The 17,077-nt window shown below is 41.9% G+C and overlaps 1 protein-coding gene across 3 annotated transcripts in view; it reads left to right on the top strand.

Annotated features, from left to right (window-relative positions):
- Positions 1–12,143: 12,143 nt before the first annotated feature.
- Positions 12,144–17,077, top strand: part of SLC31A2 (solute carrier family 31 member 2) — a 287,433-nt gene continuing 282,499 nt past the window's right edge. For all 3 annotated transcript variants that reach the window (XR_014215884.1, XR_014215885.1, XM_082209031.1), the window contains exon 1: positions 12,144–12,503. Coding sequence is in view for 1 of the 3 variants with exons in the window: in XM_082209031.1 (XP_082065157.1) it covers positions 12,495–12,503 (9 nt within the window). In the remaining 2 variants the exon portion in view is untranslated. The remainder of the gene's footprint in view (positions 12,504–17,077) is intronic.

The following is a 17,077-nucleotide window of genomic DNA, read 5'->3' as shown; positions in this document are numbered from 1 at the left end:
GAGGAGGAGGCAGGTCCAGGCAGGGCGTGGTCGGATTGTGATGCGAGCTGCTGATGCTGATGCAGAAAGAGGCTGGTGGTGCCGTGGATGGCGTCATACCCCCCACCGGGCCAATCAGCGCGCCGCCTGCTCAGCATCTCTCCCCCCCCCTCTCTCTACACACACACAGACATACGCACCCGCACGCCCTGCGGCTCTGCTCAGCGACCAACTCTGGTGAGGGGCGGAGCCAACATCTGCAAATAAAGGGATGGGGGTGGGTAAAAGAAAGAATCGCAGCTTCTCCTGCTGTATGAATGAAACTCCCTTACATGCGTTTACACATGTACTTGTTTGCAGAATGCAAACATTCGATGGCGTCCCCGCTAACCCCTGCCACCAAGACCTTGTTTTGAATTTGCTTTCGTGCAGCTGGATTTGCAGTTTTTATGTTGCTTTTTTTAAAAAAACCACAACAACACTTTTTTAATGATGTTGCACTGCTGCTTAGAGATTTTATTTTTTTTCAAATACACTAAGGAGGTTATAAATAAATAATGAAAAATATAGGCAGCTTCCACTACCACCCCCCAGTCCCAATAAGAACAGACAGCTATTCACCAGACCCACATGTCAAGAGACACAGGGATATAGACACTAAGTTGAGACCTTGCTTCAGACCCAGATGCCAACTTTCATTGCCAACAGAGCAGCTCTTCAAGAACTGGTGCCTGTTTCCCCCCTCTTCTCTTTCCCCTTATTTTCATTTTGTTTAGATGGTAAGCCTGCAGGCAAGGACAGTCTTGTTTAATTGATTGTATGTAAAGCCATTCTGGAAGCCTTTCTAGGCTGAAGAGCAGAGGACAGACAATCTCAATATTGATGATGATGATGATGATAATGTAGGCTTCCTCAACCTCAGCCCCCCAGATGTTTTGAGATGGTGGGGTCAGGGATGATGGGAGTTGTAGTCCCAAAACACCTGGAGGGCCGAGTTTGCCTATGCCTGCTCTAAACTGAATGGAAGCAGCTCACAAAGATTTTAGATGCCAGCGAACTTTCCTTTAAAAAAAATATATTATTGAGAATTTCAACATAACAAATTATCAAAACATATCATCTTCATTATTTTTCCCTCCCCTCTCCCCCCCAAAAGCCCTCCCTCACTCCCCCCCAGACTTCCCTCAGCTCCTCTCTCTGATTTTTCAGCACATGTTATTCTCTGCATATTGTAAAATTGTAAAGATCCTTAAATTATCTGTCTATTATGTTAACAAGCAATACATTTGTGTATGTTTATTCAAAACCTGCCAAGGAGTTCAATTCATTTTGGGGGTTTTTAAGTAGTTTGTAAAGAGTTCCCATTCTACTTTAAAGTCACAGTTGTCCTTGTCTCGCAGTTTGTATGTCACTTTTGCCAATTCTGCATAGTCCATCAATTTCTCTTGCCACTGTTCTTTTGTCGGGATTTCCTCATTCTTCCATCCTTGTGCTATTAAGACTCTTGCCACTGTTGTAGCATACATGAATAAATTCTTTATTTTCCTTGGTAGGTCTTTTCCTACAATCCCTAACAAAAATGCTTCTGGTGTGTTTTTTTTTTAATAAATGTCAATTGAAACATTTTCTTCGACTCATTATATATCATTCCCCCCCAAAAAATTTAATTTCTCTACATTCCCACCACATATGGTAAAAAGTCCCTTCCTTTTCTTTACACTTCCAGCATACGTATGACCCAGTTTTGTACATTCTTGCAATCTGTACTGGTGTTATATACCATCTATACATCATTTTCATATAATTTTCTTTCAAAAGAGAACAGTCTGAAAATTTTAGAACTATTCTCCACAATTTTTCCCAATCTTCAAAATATATATTATGTCCTATATCTTGTGACCATTTGATCATGACCGATTTCACCTCCTCAGCTTTTGTTTCCCATTCTAGCAGAATACTATATGCACCCTTCAGCAACTTCGCTTTCCCTTCTATGACTTCCTTTTGGAATCTAGAAGTAGTATAACTAAATCCTTTCTTGTTGTCTTCTTTGTATATCTCATGTAATTGCCTGTAATGTAACCAACTCTGAAAATGATCTTTTATTTCCTCATACTCTTTTAGCTTCCATTTTCCTTCTTGATCCTTTAGTAAGTCACTGTATGTAAGCCACTTTCCTTTTTTACCAAGTTGCTTGAGCTGCAAAGCTTCAAGTGGTGAAAGCCACCAAGGTGTATTCTGTTCTATTAAATCTTTATATCTATCCCAAACCCTCATTAATGATTTCCCAATTATATGATTATAAAATCCTTTATGTACTTTTCCTTTCCCATACCATAGATATGCATGCCATCCAAATCTATTATCATGACCTTCCAAATCCAATGCTTCTTGCTTTTCCAGTTTTACCCAGTCCCTAATCTATACCAAACATGCAGTCTCATAATACAATTTAAGGTCTGGGAGGGCAAAACCGCCTCTTTCTTTTGTATCTGTAAGTATCTTATGCTTTATCCTTGGCTTTTTGCCCCTCCCGATAACTTGCAGATTTCCTTCTGCCATCTTTTGAGGCAATCGTCTTTCACCATTACTGGGACTGACTGGAAAAGAAATAGCATTTTTGGCAAAACATTAATTTTTACTGCTGCTATTTTTCCTAATAGGGAGAGATACGTTCTGCTCCATATTTCTAGATTTCTTTTTATCTCGAGCCACACTTTTTCATAATTATCATTGTAAATATTTTTATTTCTTGATGTTAACCATAACCCTAAGTATTTGAACTTTTTATGGACTTCTGTTTCAATACTTTGCTGCAACTCTTTTTTCTCTTCTTCCTTCAAATTTTTAACTAATAATTTAGTTTTATTCCTATTTAATTTAAATCTTGCCACTTCCCCAAATTTCTGAATCTTTTCTATAACTTTAGGGAGAAATTTTTTTGGATCTTCCACTGTGATCACCAAATCATCAGCATATGCTTTCAGTTTAAACTCACTTTTCCCAGTTTTTATCCCAGTGATCTCTTAATCTGCTCTTATATTCCTGGCAAGTACTTCCAGAACCAGAATGAACAACAGCGGTGATAATGGACAATCTTGTCTGGTTCATTTTTGTATCTTACATTCATCTGTTATCACCTGATTTACAATGTATTTTGCTTTCTGTTCTGAATAAATTGCTTGTATTCCTTTAAAAAATTTAGATCCACATTTAATTTCCTCAAGTAACTTTATCATGAAATTCCAAGAGATGTTGTCAAAGACTTTTTCGGCATCTATAAACATCATTACTGCTTTCTTTTCATTTTTACCTCCGGTATTCTATTATATTCAAAATATTTCTTATATTCTCCTTCATTTGCCTACCTGGAAGGAATCCATCCTGATGTATATACTCATTTAATTTTTTTTTAAATTCTATTAGCTAAAATGCTTGCAAATAGTTTATAATCATTGTTTAACAATGAGATAGGCCTATAATTTCTAATTTGCAGCAAGTCTGAATCTTGTTTTGGAATTATTGTAATATACACCTCTTTCCATGTTTCTGGAATTTCACCTGAATTTAAGGTCTCATTCACAACATCTTTCAGTGGGTTTAGCAGTTGTTCACTTTATTTTTTATAATACTTTGCCATTAGTCTATCTGGGTCAGGAGACTTGCCATTTTTAGTCCACTTTATTGCCTCTAGCAGTTCTTGAACGGTTATTTGAGTATTTAAGATTGTCATTTGTTCCTCTTTTATTTTCGGTAAATTACTACTTTTAATATTGTCAGGGGTACAGGGACAGAGGCACAGGGAAGGCAGGAAATGGAGAGCAATGGAGAGGAATCCCAGGAGAGCGAGGAAGAGGATAGCAATGACGCAGGGGATTCCATGAGTCTCTCCAGCGAATCAGAGGATTCCCAGAAAGGGGCGCCTGTGGTAAGGGCAAGGGGAGCCCCGGGTGGAAAGTGTCAGGAGTGGGGGGCCAGCAGGGGACCCCAAAGCGGCAGCTGGGAATCAGGGCCAGCCTCCCCACCAGAGTGCAGAGGGAGCAGCTCCGGCGACAGAGAAAGGGGAGGGATCAGAGCAAGCCGTTCTCCCGGAAGGGGAGGAAGGCAGTGAGCAGAGTAGCATAACTGTCAAAAGGAAGGTCAGAAGTTGGGCGCGCGCGCCAAGTTCAAATGAGGAGGCGTTCAGGAGAACAGGGAGCCCGGAGGAGGAGGGGCCAGGACCCAAAGCCCGCAGGAGGGGGCAGGAGCAGTCTGGAGACTCCGCTTCAGGAGAAAGCAGGAGGGGGGGAACCCCGGCGGGCAGAAAGACCCTGCGGAAAAGGAAAGAGAGAAAAAGGTGGAGCAGCGTTAGCTTATTAAACTGGTGTAGGGGAGGGACCGATTCAGAGGGGACTTCAAATGTCTAGGGGAAAGAGACGCGGGGCTGCACGCCTCGGTTGTGGAACCAATAATGAACTGCAATAAACATCCTTGTATATAAGAAGAGCTTGGCGTTGGTCTTTTGTGAGCTGAGACCTGAGGCAGCCCTGACAAATATATTTTTCTATTTAAAATTTTTTCTCCTTTCCTTTCCTATACAAATCTGAGAAATATTTTACAAATGCTGCTCTTATTTCCTTCATCTTATCTGTGATCTTTCCATTTATATTAATTTCATTTATGGAGTTCCTCTGTTCACTTTTCTTCAGCTGCCACGCTAGTAATTTTCCTGATTTATTGGCATGCCCAAAATATTTTTCTTTCTTTCTTTTTATTTTCCTGCTAATTTCCTCATTAACTATCATAGAATATTGAGTTTGTAATGTTCTAATTGCCTGTTTGACTGGCTCTTTATTTGCTTTCTTTGACAATTGTTTCTCCTTGTTCGCAATTTCCTCAAAAATCTCCTTTTTCCTTTCAATTTCCTTTTAAATGAATTTTGTTATATAAAGAATCCTCTCATCACTGCCTTGCTTGTGTTCCAGACCGTCTGCAATTTTTTCTGTCTTTGAGTGTTTATTTCAAAATAATCACTCAAGACCTTTTTGGCTTTTTCCATAAATTTTTGATCATCTAATAAATCTTCATTCAATCTCCATATAAATGAAATTTGGCTTTCTTTTGTGTTTCCATTGTCAAGGAATTATGACCTGAAAATGTCCTGGGATTAATCTCAATTTTTAAAACTCGAGGTTCCAACTTTTTGGATATCCACAAAGAGTCTATTCTTGAACTGCTATCATAAACATGGCTATAATAAGTAAACTCTTTATGAAACAAATGTCTTGTTCTCAATATACCATATTTTTCGCTCTATAAGACGCACCAGACCACAAGACGCACCTAGTTTTTGGAGGAGGAAAACAAGAAAAAAAATATTCTGACTCTCAGAAGCCAGAACAGCAAGAGGGATCGCTGCGCAGTGAAAGCAGCAATCCTTCTTGCTGCTCTGGCTTCTGGGATAGCCTGCATTCGCTCCATAAGACGCACACACATTTCCCCTTACTTTTTAGGAGGGGAAAAGTGAGTCTTATAGAGCAAAAAATTCAGTATCTATCAAGTTCAAATTTTGAGCCAGATCAAAGAAAGTCTTTGGCAACCTGCCTTCTTTCATCTCTTTTTCCCTAGCTGATCTATCTTTTTCTAATGATGGAGCTCCATTTAAGTCTCCCATTAAAATCATCTTTTGATCTGCAAATTCAAGTAGTTCTGTTTCCTTTTTTTTTTAAGAAGTCTGCTTTTTTTCTCATTAGGTGCGTAAATTATGCCAGGGAACTTTCTTAGCTCTGTATGGAGTTGTCAGGGATTGAACCGGGGACCCTTTTTTTTGCATAAAACCTTCACACTACCACAGAATTGTTCTTCACTTAAAAGATTCCACTCTTTGTGGTTCTGAAAACAGGACCGAATTAATTAGCAACGCAGGAAGCTTCCCATCTGCAGACTTTGCTGCTGTTAAGGCTTCCTGCCTAAAAGAAGTAGAAGAAAATACTTTCAATTTCAAAATGTGGGACTGCAAAGTTTTGAACTCATACACTTCAAGTATATTTGTTATAGTACTGAGTCTCCCTCCCACAAATCGTGTGTGATGATTTGTTAGCCAGTTCAGGGTTGTTGTTGCTGTTGTTTACAACTTCACAACTTCTGCATCAGACACACCCTACTAAAAAAAAGAGAGGAAAGCCAAATGATAAAAAGTGTGCTCTGCTCCTTCCTCACACCCAGTATCTTTGGTGGTTTCGCCACAAGAGCCCGTATTTCTTATGGAGCAATGGTTCATTATCAGTCTGCCTTAGTTCAGTAACAGGTGCAAAACCAGGAATACTTCAAATGTATTTATGAGGATGTGTTATGAAGCATGACCTACCCAAAGATGAAAGGGAAGAAGAGGTGTTTCCATACCAAAAGAGCACAGTCTTTTGGTTTGGGCAATATCTTTTATGTATGAAAACCAAGCACATCCTACCCTTATATAATTTGTGTACATGCTGTCCCTGACATTGACTCTCAGTTAAGTGCTTAATAAACAGCTACACCTAACTTGCTCAATTCCACCCCCACCCATCTTTCAAATTGCACATTGTCAAGCTTTCCGATAGCACAATTTCCCTCCAGCTCTATATTTTATGTCCAATTGTGCACGCGGGCGCACACGCACACACACACGAAACCTTGGATGTGTTCCTAAGTTGTACCCAATATTAGAAATTATCTGATAGCTGCCCCCTTTAAAAAATATACTTCTGCGTGACCAGAGGCAGTTTTAGAGCTGCAGGGGGCACCAAAACAATGCTGTAGAATGGAGCATGAGGGGTTGGGGAGTGGAGTATCATTGAATTTTAGCATTGCACAGGGCACTGCTGAAATTTGAGAGCCCAAAGTCTGCCACTGCCATGACAACATAGCATCATACTATGCATAACCTTGCAAAGGAACCTTAATATAAACATAAAAATGCAGTGCACAGCAGTTTAAAAGGGAAATTCACAAGCACACTAAATAAACCACCTAGTAATATCCACCAGGAGCTGCTTGTCCAGGGAGGTATCTTGGTTGTAAATCCAACAAAATTCTGCAGACGTGGCAGTTGTATTATTACACCTCTCTGACCAGCAACATAATGCAGAAAGGGGTCTTGTGTATCTGCAGAGCAGTCCCTCCTGCCTCTGCTCCTCAACACCTTTTGTATTTGCATAAGCCATTTCGGCAAGAGACCAGACTTTGGGCCACCATCCCACCAATGAGAACTATATGGAGTACGTCCAGTGCTTGGCTATCTCTAGCTGGTCAGCAGCCTTCGAGATTGGGTCTTAACTGCCCAGATTAATTCCCAACAAAAAGGCCAATTAGCTTACACCTGCCCTGCCCTGCCCACCTTATTTCACACTGCTGCTAGCCAGCTCATCCCCTACCACCTAGCAACCCCATCACCTACTGATGTCAGAGGCGCAGTTTGCCACAAGGTCCGTAAAACCTACAGCTGGCTCTGCTTTTTCTTGTACTTACAATGCTGATGTTTCTTAAGTTTGCTCATAAACAGAGGGATTTGTGTTCTCCATTAAAACAAACAGCCCCTTGTGTTAATCACCACCTGATTGGAAAAAGACTCTGCCCACCATTAATTTCTCAAAATCCCATTTGGAAGCCATCTAGTGTTCATTCCCAGATTCTACAGCAATGAATATGGTAAACAAATGATAACAGGGTGTTTTGTTTTGTTTCACTTTGTCTGATAAATAATTTCTGCCCCTTGTCTGTCCTCAATTGCCTGCCAATCTATTTCATTGGGTGGCCATGGTTTCTAGTTATTATGAGTGGAAGGTGAAGTCTTATAAACTAACTCCCATCTTCCTTTTTGCTCAATCTGAACAGTCTTTGTTCATGGAGAATGTGCTTTCAGTATATGATTTTCAAGCTTTTATTTACCTAAGAGAAAGGAGCATGTGGGAAGGAAGTCCAATGGCTATCCCATAACTATAGCCTGGAAGTAAGTAGCTATTAATGTACACTACATAAATCTGTTGTTGTTGTATTTATATTTATATCCCACGCATCTGACTGGGTTTCCCCAAACACACTGGGCGGCTTACAGCATACATAATAAAACATCAAATATTTAAAAAACAGAATATATTATACAGACTATTAATAAACCAATAAATCAACAGAAACAAATACTAATATGATTGGGAAGTTGGTTTGGATGATAGATTTGGGTACCACCAATCCTGTGACTTGATGTATGTAAGATGGGAGTCTACAAGAAGTGGTCAAACTAGACTCTTTGTTAACAGTCTTAGCCAAGCCTGTTAAGCTCCCTTTTACATATCTTTGGGGCTTTTATGGAAACCTAAGAGAAAGCAAGATCTGTTGCAGTGCTAATGCTGTGAATCCCTCCATTCTCTCTTTTTTAAAATTAAATTTTATTAACATATAAAACACATACATTTGCACAATTACACAATACACGTACGTAACACACTACCTTATTTTCATAACATAAAACACAGCTCCATTACTCTATATAATACTTACCTATACAGTACATACCAACATACCTACACACCTACCCCACACGAACACCCACCAAGTGACTTGACTTCCAGCCGTTCTTGTTACGCTACTTTATTTTTCCAATTAGCTTAAACACATTTCATTATTTCTTTAATCTTTTCTTCTATCTTAACTTTACTCTCCTTTCACTCTAATCATTTTCTGGATTCACTCAATATCTGTCAGAAATTCTACTTTTCCCACATAAATTTTGATAAAGATAGCCCACTCTTTATTCACTTTTTGTACCATATCTCCTCATCCTCCCTGTTAGTTCAGCAGTATGGAAGTATTCTATCATTTTAGATAACCAGTCTGTTTTAGTTGGGACGCTGCTGCTTTTCCAATTTTTGGCAATCAATAACCTTGCCACCATAGTTGCATACATAAATATTGGCCTGACCAATCTTTTTATTTCCTCTGACATGATGCCTAGGAGAAAGGATTCTGGGTTTTTTCCAAATGAAAATCTAAACATCTTTTTCAGTTCGTTATAGATATTTTCCCATTCTCTGTTCACAAAGCCTTCAACATTTCTCTGATGGAAATAGTGACGTCCCATTCCATAACGATAATTTTACTATTTATATCCCAAACATCTTACTGGGTTGCCCCAGCCACTCTGGGCAGCTTCCAGCAAATATAAAAACACAATAAAATATTAAACATTAAAAACCTTCCCTATACAGGATTGCCTTCTGATGGCTCAGGGGTCGGATAACTCCATACCATTTATTTATCCAATGAAAATAGGGACATCCTAAGGAAAAGTGAAACATTCCGGGGTCAAATCAGAAACTGGGACAGCTTCTCTAATTCAGGGAGGACCCTGGCATATAGGGACACTTTGGAGGGACTGTGTTCAGGTTCTATATATGTATTAAAAACCCATATATCCTAAAGACACCAGTCTCTGTTGTCCTTTATTCTAAGGAAACAGGGCACTTGGTACTCCCAGAGTCTCTCACCATTCAGGGGTGGCATGTAACAATACATATTCAAAATTTAAACCTGTGTAAAATCTGATGAGGAATCAAGCAATTGGCATTTTATCAGGGTAGTGGCTTCACACAAGGGATGTGTGTTGTGTGTGCTTTAAATGAATGGTGTGGATCTGCCCAGAGTGGAAGAAAATGTATCATGCTGAAAGCAACCTGTCCTTACAAAAGCCACAGACATCTCTGGACACAAGTACAGACCTTCGTGTATAAAAATGAAACGTAAAGGAGCAGTCCCAGCCCAAGAGGTCTCCCATTCCTAGCACTGATTAGAGTTCTATATTAGCCCCTTACTCTTCCCTTACCAAAGGGTTGCCCATGACTGACAATCTGCAAACACAGCTCAGCTGAGGCCCCAAAGAATAACTTGGTTGGTAAATTATGGGACTTTATCTCATGGTTGTTCAAGCCCCAGTTGGGCAAAAAATTCCTGTATTGCAGGGGGTTGAAATAGATTATCCTTTCCTCCCAACTCTTTTATACACAGAAAAAAGTGTGAATGTTTGTTTGTTTGTTTGTTTGTTGTGCAGTTGGATACAAAATGTGGACTGGAGTGGGGCCATCACGAAGTTGGAAAGCTGATGTGTGGTTTGAAAAATTGGGGTGGATGAAAATCAAACACATTAGGTGTAAGCATTTATTAAGCACTTTAACTACAAACTACAGGCTATTGCAGAGACAAGAGTGCACACACAAATTATGTAAAGGGAGAATGTGCTCAGTTTTCTTCCATTCTTAAACTCCCCAGACCATATTAAATCACTTTCTTCTTTCTGGCTGGAACCTCCTCTTCTTCCCCTTTCGGTCAGGTAACGCTTCATCACATTGAAGTAAACACTCCTAAAATACTCCTGGTTTTGCACCTGTTATTGAACTAAGGTGGATAGATGGATGAATCCCTGGTGTACTACAAGCTTCCTATGGAGAAACCCACCACGGATTCAGGGTGTAAGGAAGGAGCAGGGCACATTTTGTATTTGTTTGGCTTTTCCTTTTTTGGTGTGTGGAGTCTGATGCAGAGATCGATCTGCTGGAAAATCTGCTTTTAAAATAATTTTAAAATCATTGCTCCCAAACAACATGCTTCTGGCTGCCAAGGAAAAATGCAGAACCCTCCCGTGTTTTCTTCCATCTCCCTTTTCTAAAGGCATCATCAGGTGGTTTCAGCTGCAGTCTGCTGCAAAGACTGAGCCTCAAAGCTGCAAGGGGCCAGCTGCATCTGTATCCTCTTGCAGAGGAATGAATCTAAGCGGCAGAGAGACAGAGAGGGTCAGGAGATGAGGCGGCTGCTGAATTATCCAATGGCAGGAACTAATGTCTTAGCCTAATATACCCAACTGCCGGTGGTACCTGCTGGAAGTGTAAAGCTGCAAATGCTGAGATATTTGGAGTTCATGCCAGAAAATTCTGGGAAGGTATAGTGATGGAAAACAAAGAATGTACTGTGATAAATTGTTATACTTTACCCAGGGACCCTTTAATTCTCCTCTTTGGATATGTTAAAGAAAATTGTACTAACAGAGGACAGGGAATTAATTAACTGCTGCCAGAACCTAGGAGCCAACTCCTAGGGGTCATGAGGGCTTCGGCATACACAATAAAATACTTGTGGGCACCAGGCCCCAAAAGTTGATGGGCATTCCCATTCAGATGGTATGTGTGCAATGTGTCATGTGATTGATTATGCTGGGAGGGGCTTACCTGGGCCCCCACAATATTTTATTCAAGTTGGCACCCTTGTGCCAGAATTATTATTGCCTTATTGGGGAGGAGGTAAGAACACCATTCTTGAGAGAATGGATAACTAAAATCTGGAACAAGGTATGTGTGGTTAAGCTTACATATATGGTGAGAACCAGAGGGCAGACATCAAGATAATGGGGTGTGTGTATGTGTGTGTGTGTGTGTGTGTGTGTGAAACTGAGTCTTTTCCATCTGTTCGGCCACTGAACAGGATGCTGGACTATGGGTCACTGACCAGAGCCAACATGCTTGTCTTATGTGCTTAAGACTCATCCTTTTTAAATAAACAAAAAGTTGGTGAGATCCTGTAGGTTTTTGTTTGTTTGTTTTAATTGGCTATAAAGATTTAAAAGATTACTGGTTGTAAATAGAACGGTAGATTGATTAGTATGGTGGTTTTGTTTCTGGTATTTGATTTTGATTATGCTTAAGATGGTATAATAGGATGATACTGAAATGTTTGTTATTCGAGGGGTGCATGTATGGAGCCTTGTGACGGTAGCTAGCCTAAAAGGCGGCTTATAAATGATAAGATAAAATAAATATAGAACTAATATTATGCCTAGCAGAATAAGATAATCGCAGGGAGGCCCTCTTCGATTGCAGGAATAGAAGTGCTTCACTGAGCGTCCCTACCAGCTGTTACAGCTGTTGCATCCGGGCTTGCCGAGCAAAGCATTCTGGGAGGTGTAGTTTGAAAGTGTCCAATCTCTCCCTCCCTCCCTCCTTTAAAAATAGGGAACCACAACTATGCACCGAGGTAAACGGTATCGTTGCAAAGAGCCTTAGGACTACCCGACCTCCCCCCCCCCCTAGATTTACATTTATAATTCTCAGTATTATTGCAATCTTTTTTCGAATCGCCATGAAGAGCTACTTAAATATGGGTGTGATCTTAACTCCTACTCTCTATTTACTCTAGAATAAGCACAAAGCGATGCATGCAGTCAATCAAGGTTTTGCAATGTGCCGCTTGTCTAAATCGTAAAATAGTATTTATTCTGGGCTGGGGAGGAAGACGGGAGAGGAAATAAATAAACCCAGAATGATAGACTACAATTCCCAGGATGCTGTGCGCCCTCGCCCACGTGACTCCTCACTAAATTCATTATCTTTTACCGAGGCATTGAATGTAGGCGGAACCTGATCGAGTGGAACAAACTTAATTGCGCGCAGACGGCAACTCGCCTGCTGCTTCTGCCGGAGGAAAAAACGAAGAGGTGAAGAAAATACTGCAGCAAGATGATGCAGGCAAGTCTGTTTCAAAATTGTAGATGGTGTCTATTTAATTTACTTATTTAATTGGAAGCAAATTAAAAATGCGGAGCTTGTGTTTTTTTTAAAAAAGCAAAAGTTTGTGGACAAATTCTCCCCGGCTCGTGTTGCTTTCATTCGTGCTGAGATCGATGCTGATCCAATTTTTATAAACAAACGCCGGACAATCAACTACTTTACTATAACGTAACTGTGCCCAGAAAGTAGCCTTTATTTAGCTCTTTAAAAGCGTCGTAATGAAATTTCGATCGCGATCTTAATTTGCACGCTGGGCGAGTCAGCGTCTCCATCTGTTGCCTGTTTACCAGGAACAGACTAGTGTTTTGTTGTGTTCTTTGTAAAACAATGAGCCTTATTTTGTCCCTAATTGGGGGCGGGTGGTGGTGGAGAGAGATATTTTGGGATGACTTTCCTTTTAAAGAGAAGTTGATGTACATCTCTTACTGTCTGGCAAGTTTCATCGGAAGCTGCCTCACGCAGAGTCAAACCATTGCTCATCTAGCTCACTATTGTTTACACACACTGACTGGCAGCTGCTTGTCAGGGTACTGTTCCCATTCCTACCTGGAGATGGCAGGGACTGGATCTGGGACCTAATCTAAGCCATGGGTAGGCAGCCTAAGGCCAGGGGGCCGGATGCAGCCCAATCGCCTTCTCAATCCAACCTGCGGACGATCCGGGAATCAGCGTGTTTTTACATGAGTAGAATGAGTCCTTTTATTTAAAATTCATCTCTGGGTTATTTGTGGGGCATAGTAATTTGTTCATCCCCCCCAAAAAAATAAATATAGTCTGGCTCCCCACAAGGTCTGAGGGACAGTGGACCAGCCCCCTGCTGAAAATGTTGGCTGACCCCTGTAATCTAAGCAGATGCTGTACCATTGAGCTGCAGCTATTCCTTTGCCTTAAAAAGGTAAAGGTAAAGGGACCCCTGATCATTATGTCCAGTCGTGGCCGACTCTGGGGTTGCGGCGCTCATCTCACTTTATTGGCCGAGGGAGCCGGCGTACAGCTTCCGGGTCATGTGGCCAGCATGACTAAGCCGCTTTTGGCGAACCAGAGCAGCGGAGCATTTTGGCGAACCAGAGCAGCATTTACCTTTCTGCCAGAGCGGTACCTATTTATCTACTTGCACTTTGACGTACTTTCAAACTGCTAGGTTGGCAGGAGCTGGAACAGAGCAACGGGAGCTCACCCCGTCGCAGGGATTCAAACCGCCGACCTTCTGATCAGCAAGTCCTAGGCTCTGTGGTTTAACCCACAGCGCCACTCGCATCCCATTCCCTTGCCTTACAGACACTTAATCCTTGAGTTGGGTTGGGGAGATATATCTTGGGTCCAGAATGCATGAATACAAACTTTAGATTTACGGTATAAAGAAAATTTTGGTCCAGCTCTCCCAGTGGCTATGCACCATGCAGACAGCTCAGAAGACTCGTAACTTCATAGTATATAGAAAAGTATGAAAATGATTGGGGTGGGGTGGGCTGGATTGGGTTGTTGCACAGGCTTGCCTAATCACCCTGAATTGTGCACCCAGAATTTGCTGCTATGCTATAGAATCCCTCCTTAAAAATGTCTGGAAGTGGTGTAGTTAGGCAATTTCAGACTCTGGACTTCATGGTTTTACAAGGGTGGCCCTCTTTAGATGGAGATGTGTATTATTTCACTTACTTCAGAATGTAATGAGAGAGCCCTGATGCTCTCCTACTTGTGTTGCTGAGTGGGGCTGCATCTGCCCCCAAATCCTCCCTTACAGTGCCACCTTTGTTGCCACCAGCCATGCCTCTGTCCTAGGTCTGACACTTATCTCCTCCTGATCTTTGGGAGAGGACAGGATAGTACAGGAGGAGGTGATCCCCCAAGTATCTTGGCCCCAAGCTAGGGTTTGAAAGGTCCTTGCTAAATTGTGCCTGAGAGCTAATTGGTATGGCTATGGGTGTAAAATGCCCCCGCACAGACTTTCATTCCTCCCCCACCCCCATAACCCCCTGTCCAGATAGATGGGTTTCCTGCTTCAGAGTCAGCACAAGAAAGGCAACTGCTGGTGCTCATTCAGACTAGTGGAGCCAGAACCAATGAGAGGCAGAGCCAACTAATTCTGGTCTAGTCCCCTGCCATCTTTCTCCCTTCTGGCTTCTACAAGGGCTACACTTGAGACTAAGCTGGCAGGCAGGGCCACCCCCTGAACTGGTTGCAAGTAAAAGGGCAGACAGGCAGGAGCAGTTGGGGTTGATGGGGCAGTGCCCAACTGGATGAGCCTAAACTGGACTACCACCAGGTAATTGGGCAGCAGGAACAGAAGAGCCTTCGCCAATGTGAAATAACCCTTGGACTGCTGTGTGGATTTGCAACCTGAGTTTCAGTCCAAGCCAATCATATTGTCTTCCCAAAAGGCAAGTGGAGGACAGGAGAGAGCTGGAGAGTGGGGGCTGGTCCATTGGGACAAGTGGAGCCCTGTTCCACCAACCTCAGCCAGCCTTCCTACTCCCTGCTTTCCTACTTACAGTCAGTCTAGGGCATGCCAGTCAGCTTCCTCCTTGGTTTCAGTGTTGCCGTTGTAGAACTCAACAGGGAGGAGGGCGGGGGGAAACTAGACTGAGTTGTCTCTGTCTCTCGTTGACTATGGCACCATCTGCCTCAACGGGCACCAATCACCACTGCATTGAGGTATTTCCTAGTCATTCCAAAGGCCAGCAATTGAAGGAAAGTTGTCTCCCAGAGGGCACCAGCCACTACTGGGTTTGGAGGTGAATCTGATGTAACTTGACAAGGCTCTGAATTTTCTTGTTGCAATCCCATCCCCCTTCCCATTTTCTCTAATGGCTTTTAAATAAGTATTTTGCTAATTAAAATAATGCAACATGTGTGTGCATGAAAAAGGCAGTGGGGTGATATGAGTCATGCTTCCTCAATGGGCTTTCCCAGTATAACCAGAAGCTGTTCTTTGGTTTCTTGAAAGTAGGTTAGACAGTACTGCTTCCGCATCCTGACTACCTGCCTGTTTACTCAGGAAGTCCTACTTGAGTATGTGCCAAACTGTCCCACCTTAGTAGAGCGATCCTGTGCATGCATACTTGGAAGTAGGTCTCAATAGGCCAGTCTCATTCTTTTGCATTTGCTGTAACAGGCTGATGCGACTTCCTATGGAAGAGGACTCTGATGTTTATTGTAGTCCCCAGCATAAACACTATGAGAACAAGCCAGTCAAAGCAAAGTCCTTTTAAGTCCCCTTGATTTCAATGTGAGAGAGTGCTATTCTTATTTTATGAGAAGTCCCACTGCATTCATTTTAGGGATGGATGGAGAAATCTGATTCAGTTGACAAGCCTGACTAATTTATTATTATTCTTATTAATTAAATTTCTATACCACCTTCATCTGAGAATCACAGGGCAGACAAGACTTTGTGTATCCCTGTAAATATGCCAGGGAAGGGGCAAAAACAGCCCCAAGGGCCAAGTGTCTCCCCCCAGTGTTCTTTATTGGACCTTTGGGACTCACCCTAGGCCATACTCCTTCCTCAGCTGTGGCTTCTTTGTTCAGGCCATACCCCTCACTGACCAGAAGAGAACGTAGTTCTGATTCTCATGCAGAATGAGCCTTAGTTCAATTCCGAGTGTCTCCAGGCAGGTCTGGGAGAGACCTCCAGCCTTGAAAGCCTAGAGAATCACTGCCGGTCAGTGTAGTCTAGTGTTCCTCAACCTTGGGTCCCAAGCTGTTATTGGACTACAACACCTGTCATCCTTAGCTAGCAAGACCAGTGGTCAGGTATGATGGGAATTGTAGTCCAAAAACAACTGGAGACCCAAGGTTGGTAAACACTGCGTGGACAATACTGAACTAGGTAGAGCAGTGGTCTGGCAGCTTCCTGTGTTCCTCAGGAATTAGTGAAACATAGGAAATTCTCCAGTTCTCTATTCTCCCTTCATGTGATCTGCTAGAAGTGTTTACCCGATTATCCCACTGATTAGAAACCACAGCTTTCTTCCCAAGCTCTTTTGCAATGAAAGAATCAGTCCTGGTTCTGTTTCCGCCTCCATCTCTTTCATTCACAGCAACCCAATAATTGCAACCTCACACCTAGACATGCCCAGTCTTGTGTGAATTTCCTCAACTCCCATTGGAGTTTCTTTGCAGACGGTGTATGTTCAACTTATTGCTTTAGGTTGAGCATTAAAAATCTCAGTATTGTTGACACTGGCAAGCAGCAACACCCTTGGGTTTCAGACAGGAGTTTTTCCAGTCCTACCTGGAGAAGACAGCGTTTGAGCCTGGGACCTTCTGAATGTAAAGAAGATTAGGTTTACAGTATTTTAATTTAATTAAAAAATTACATCCCACTTACTGAGAAATTGCCTCAAAGTGGCTTTTAAGAGATGTAGTTTTGAATGCTTTAATTATTATGAATATACTTTTTTAATGATGTGAACTGCCCTGGACTCCTATGGGAGGAAGAATGTGATAGGACACAATCATAGTTATTGATAATAATAAATTATGCAAGGGTGGGGAGCCTGTGGCCCTATAAATCCAGCCAGATGGGTGGA

Source organism: Podarcis vaucheri, assembly GCF_965113315.1.
Source record: "Podarcis vaucheri genome assembly, chromosome: Z".
NCBI lineage: Eukaryota > Metazoa > Chordata > Lepidosauria > Squamata > Lacertidae > Podarcis > Podarcis vaucheri.
The sequence above is the reverse complement of the archived record's forward strand: the minus strand, read 5'-3'. Positions and strand labels throughout refer to the sequence as shown.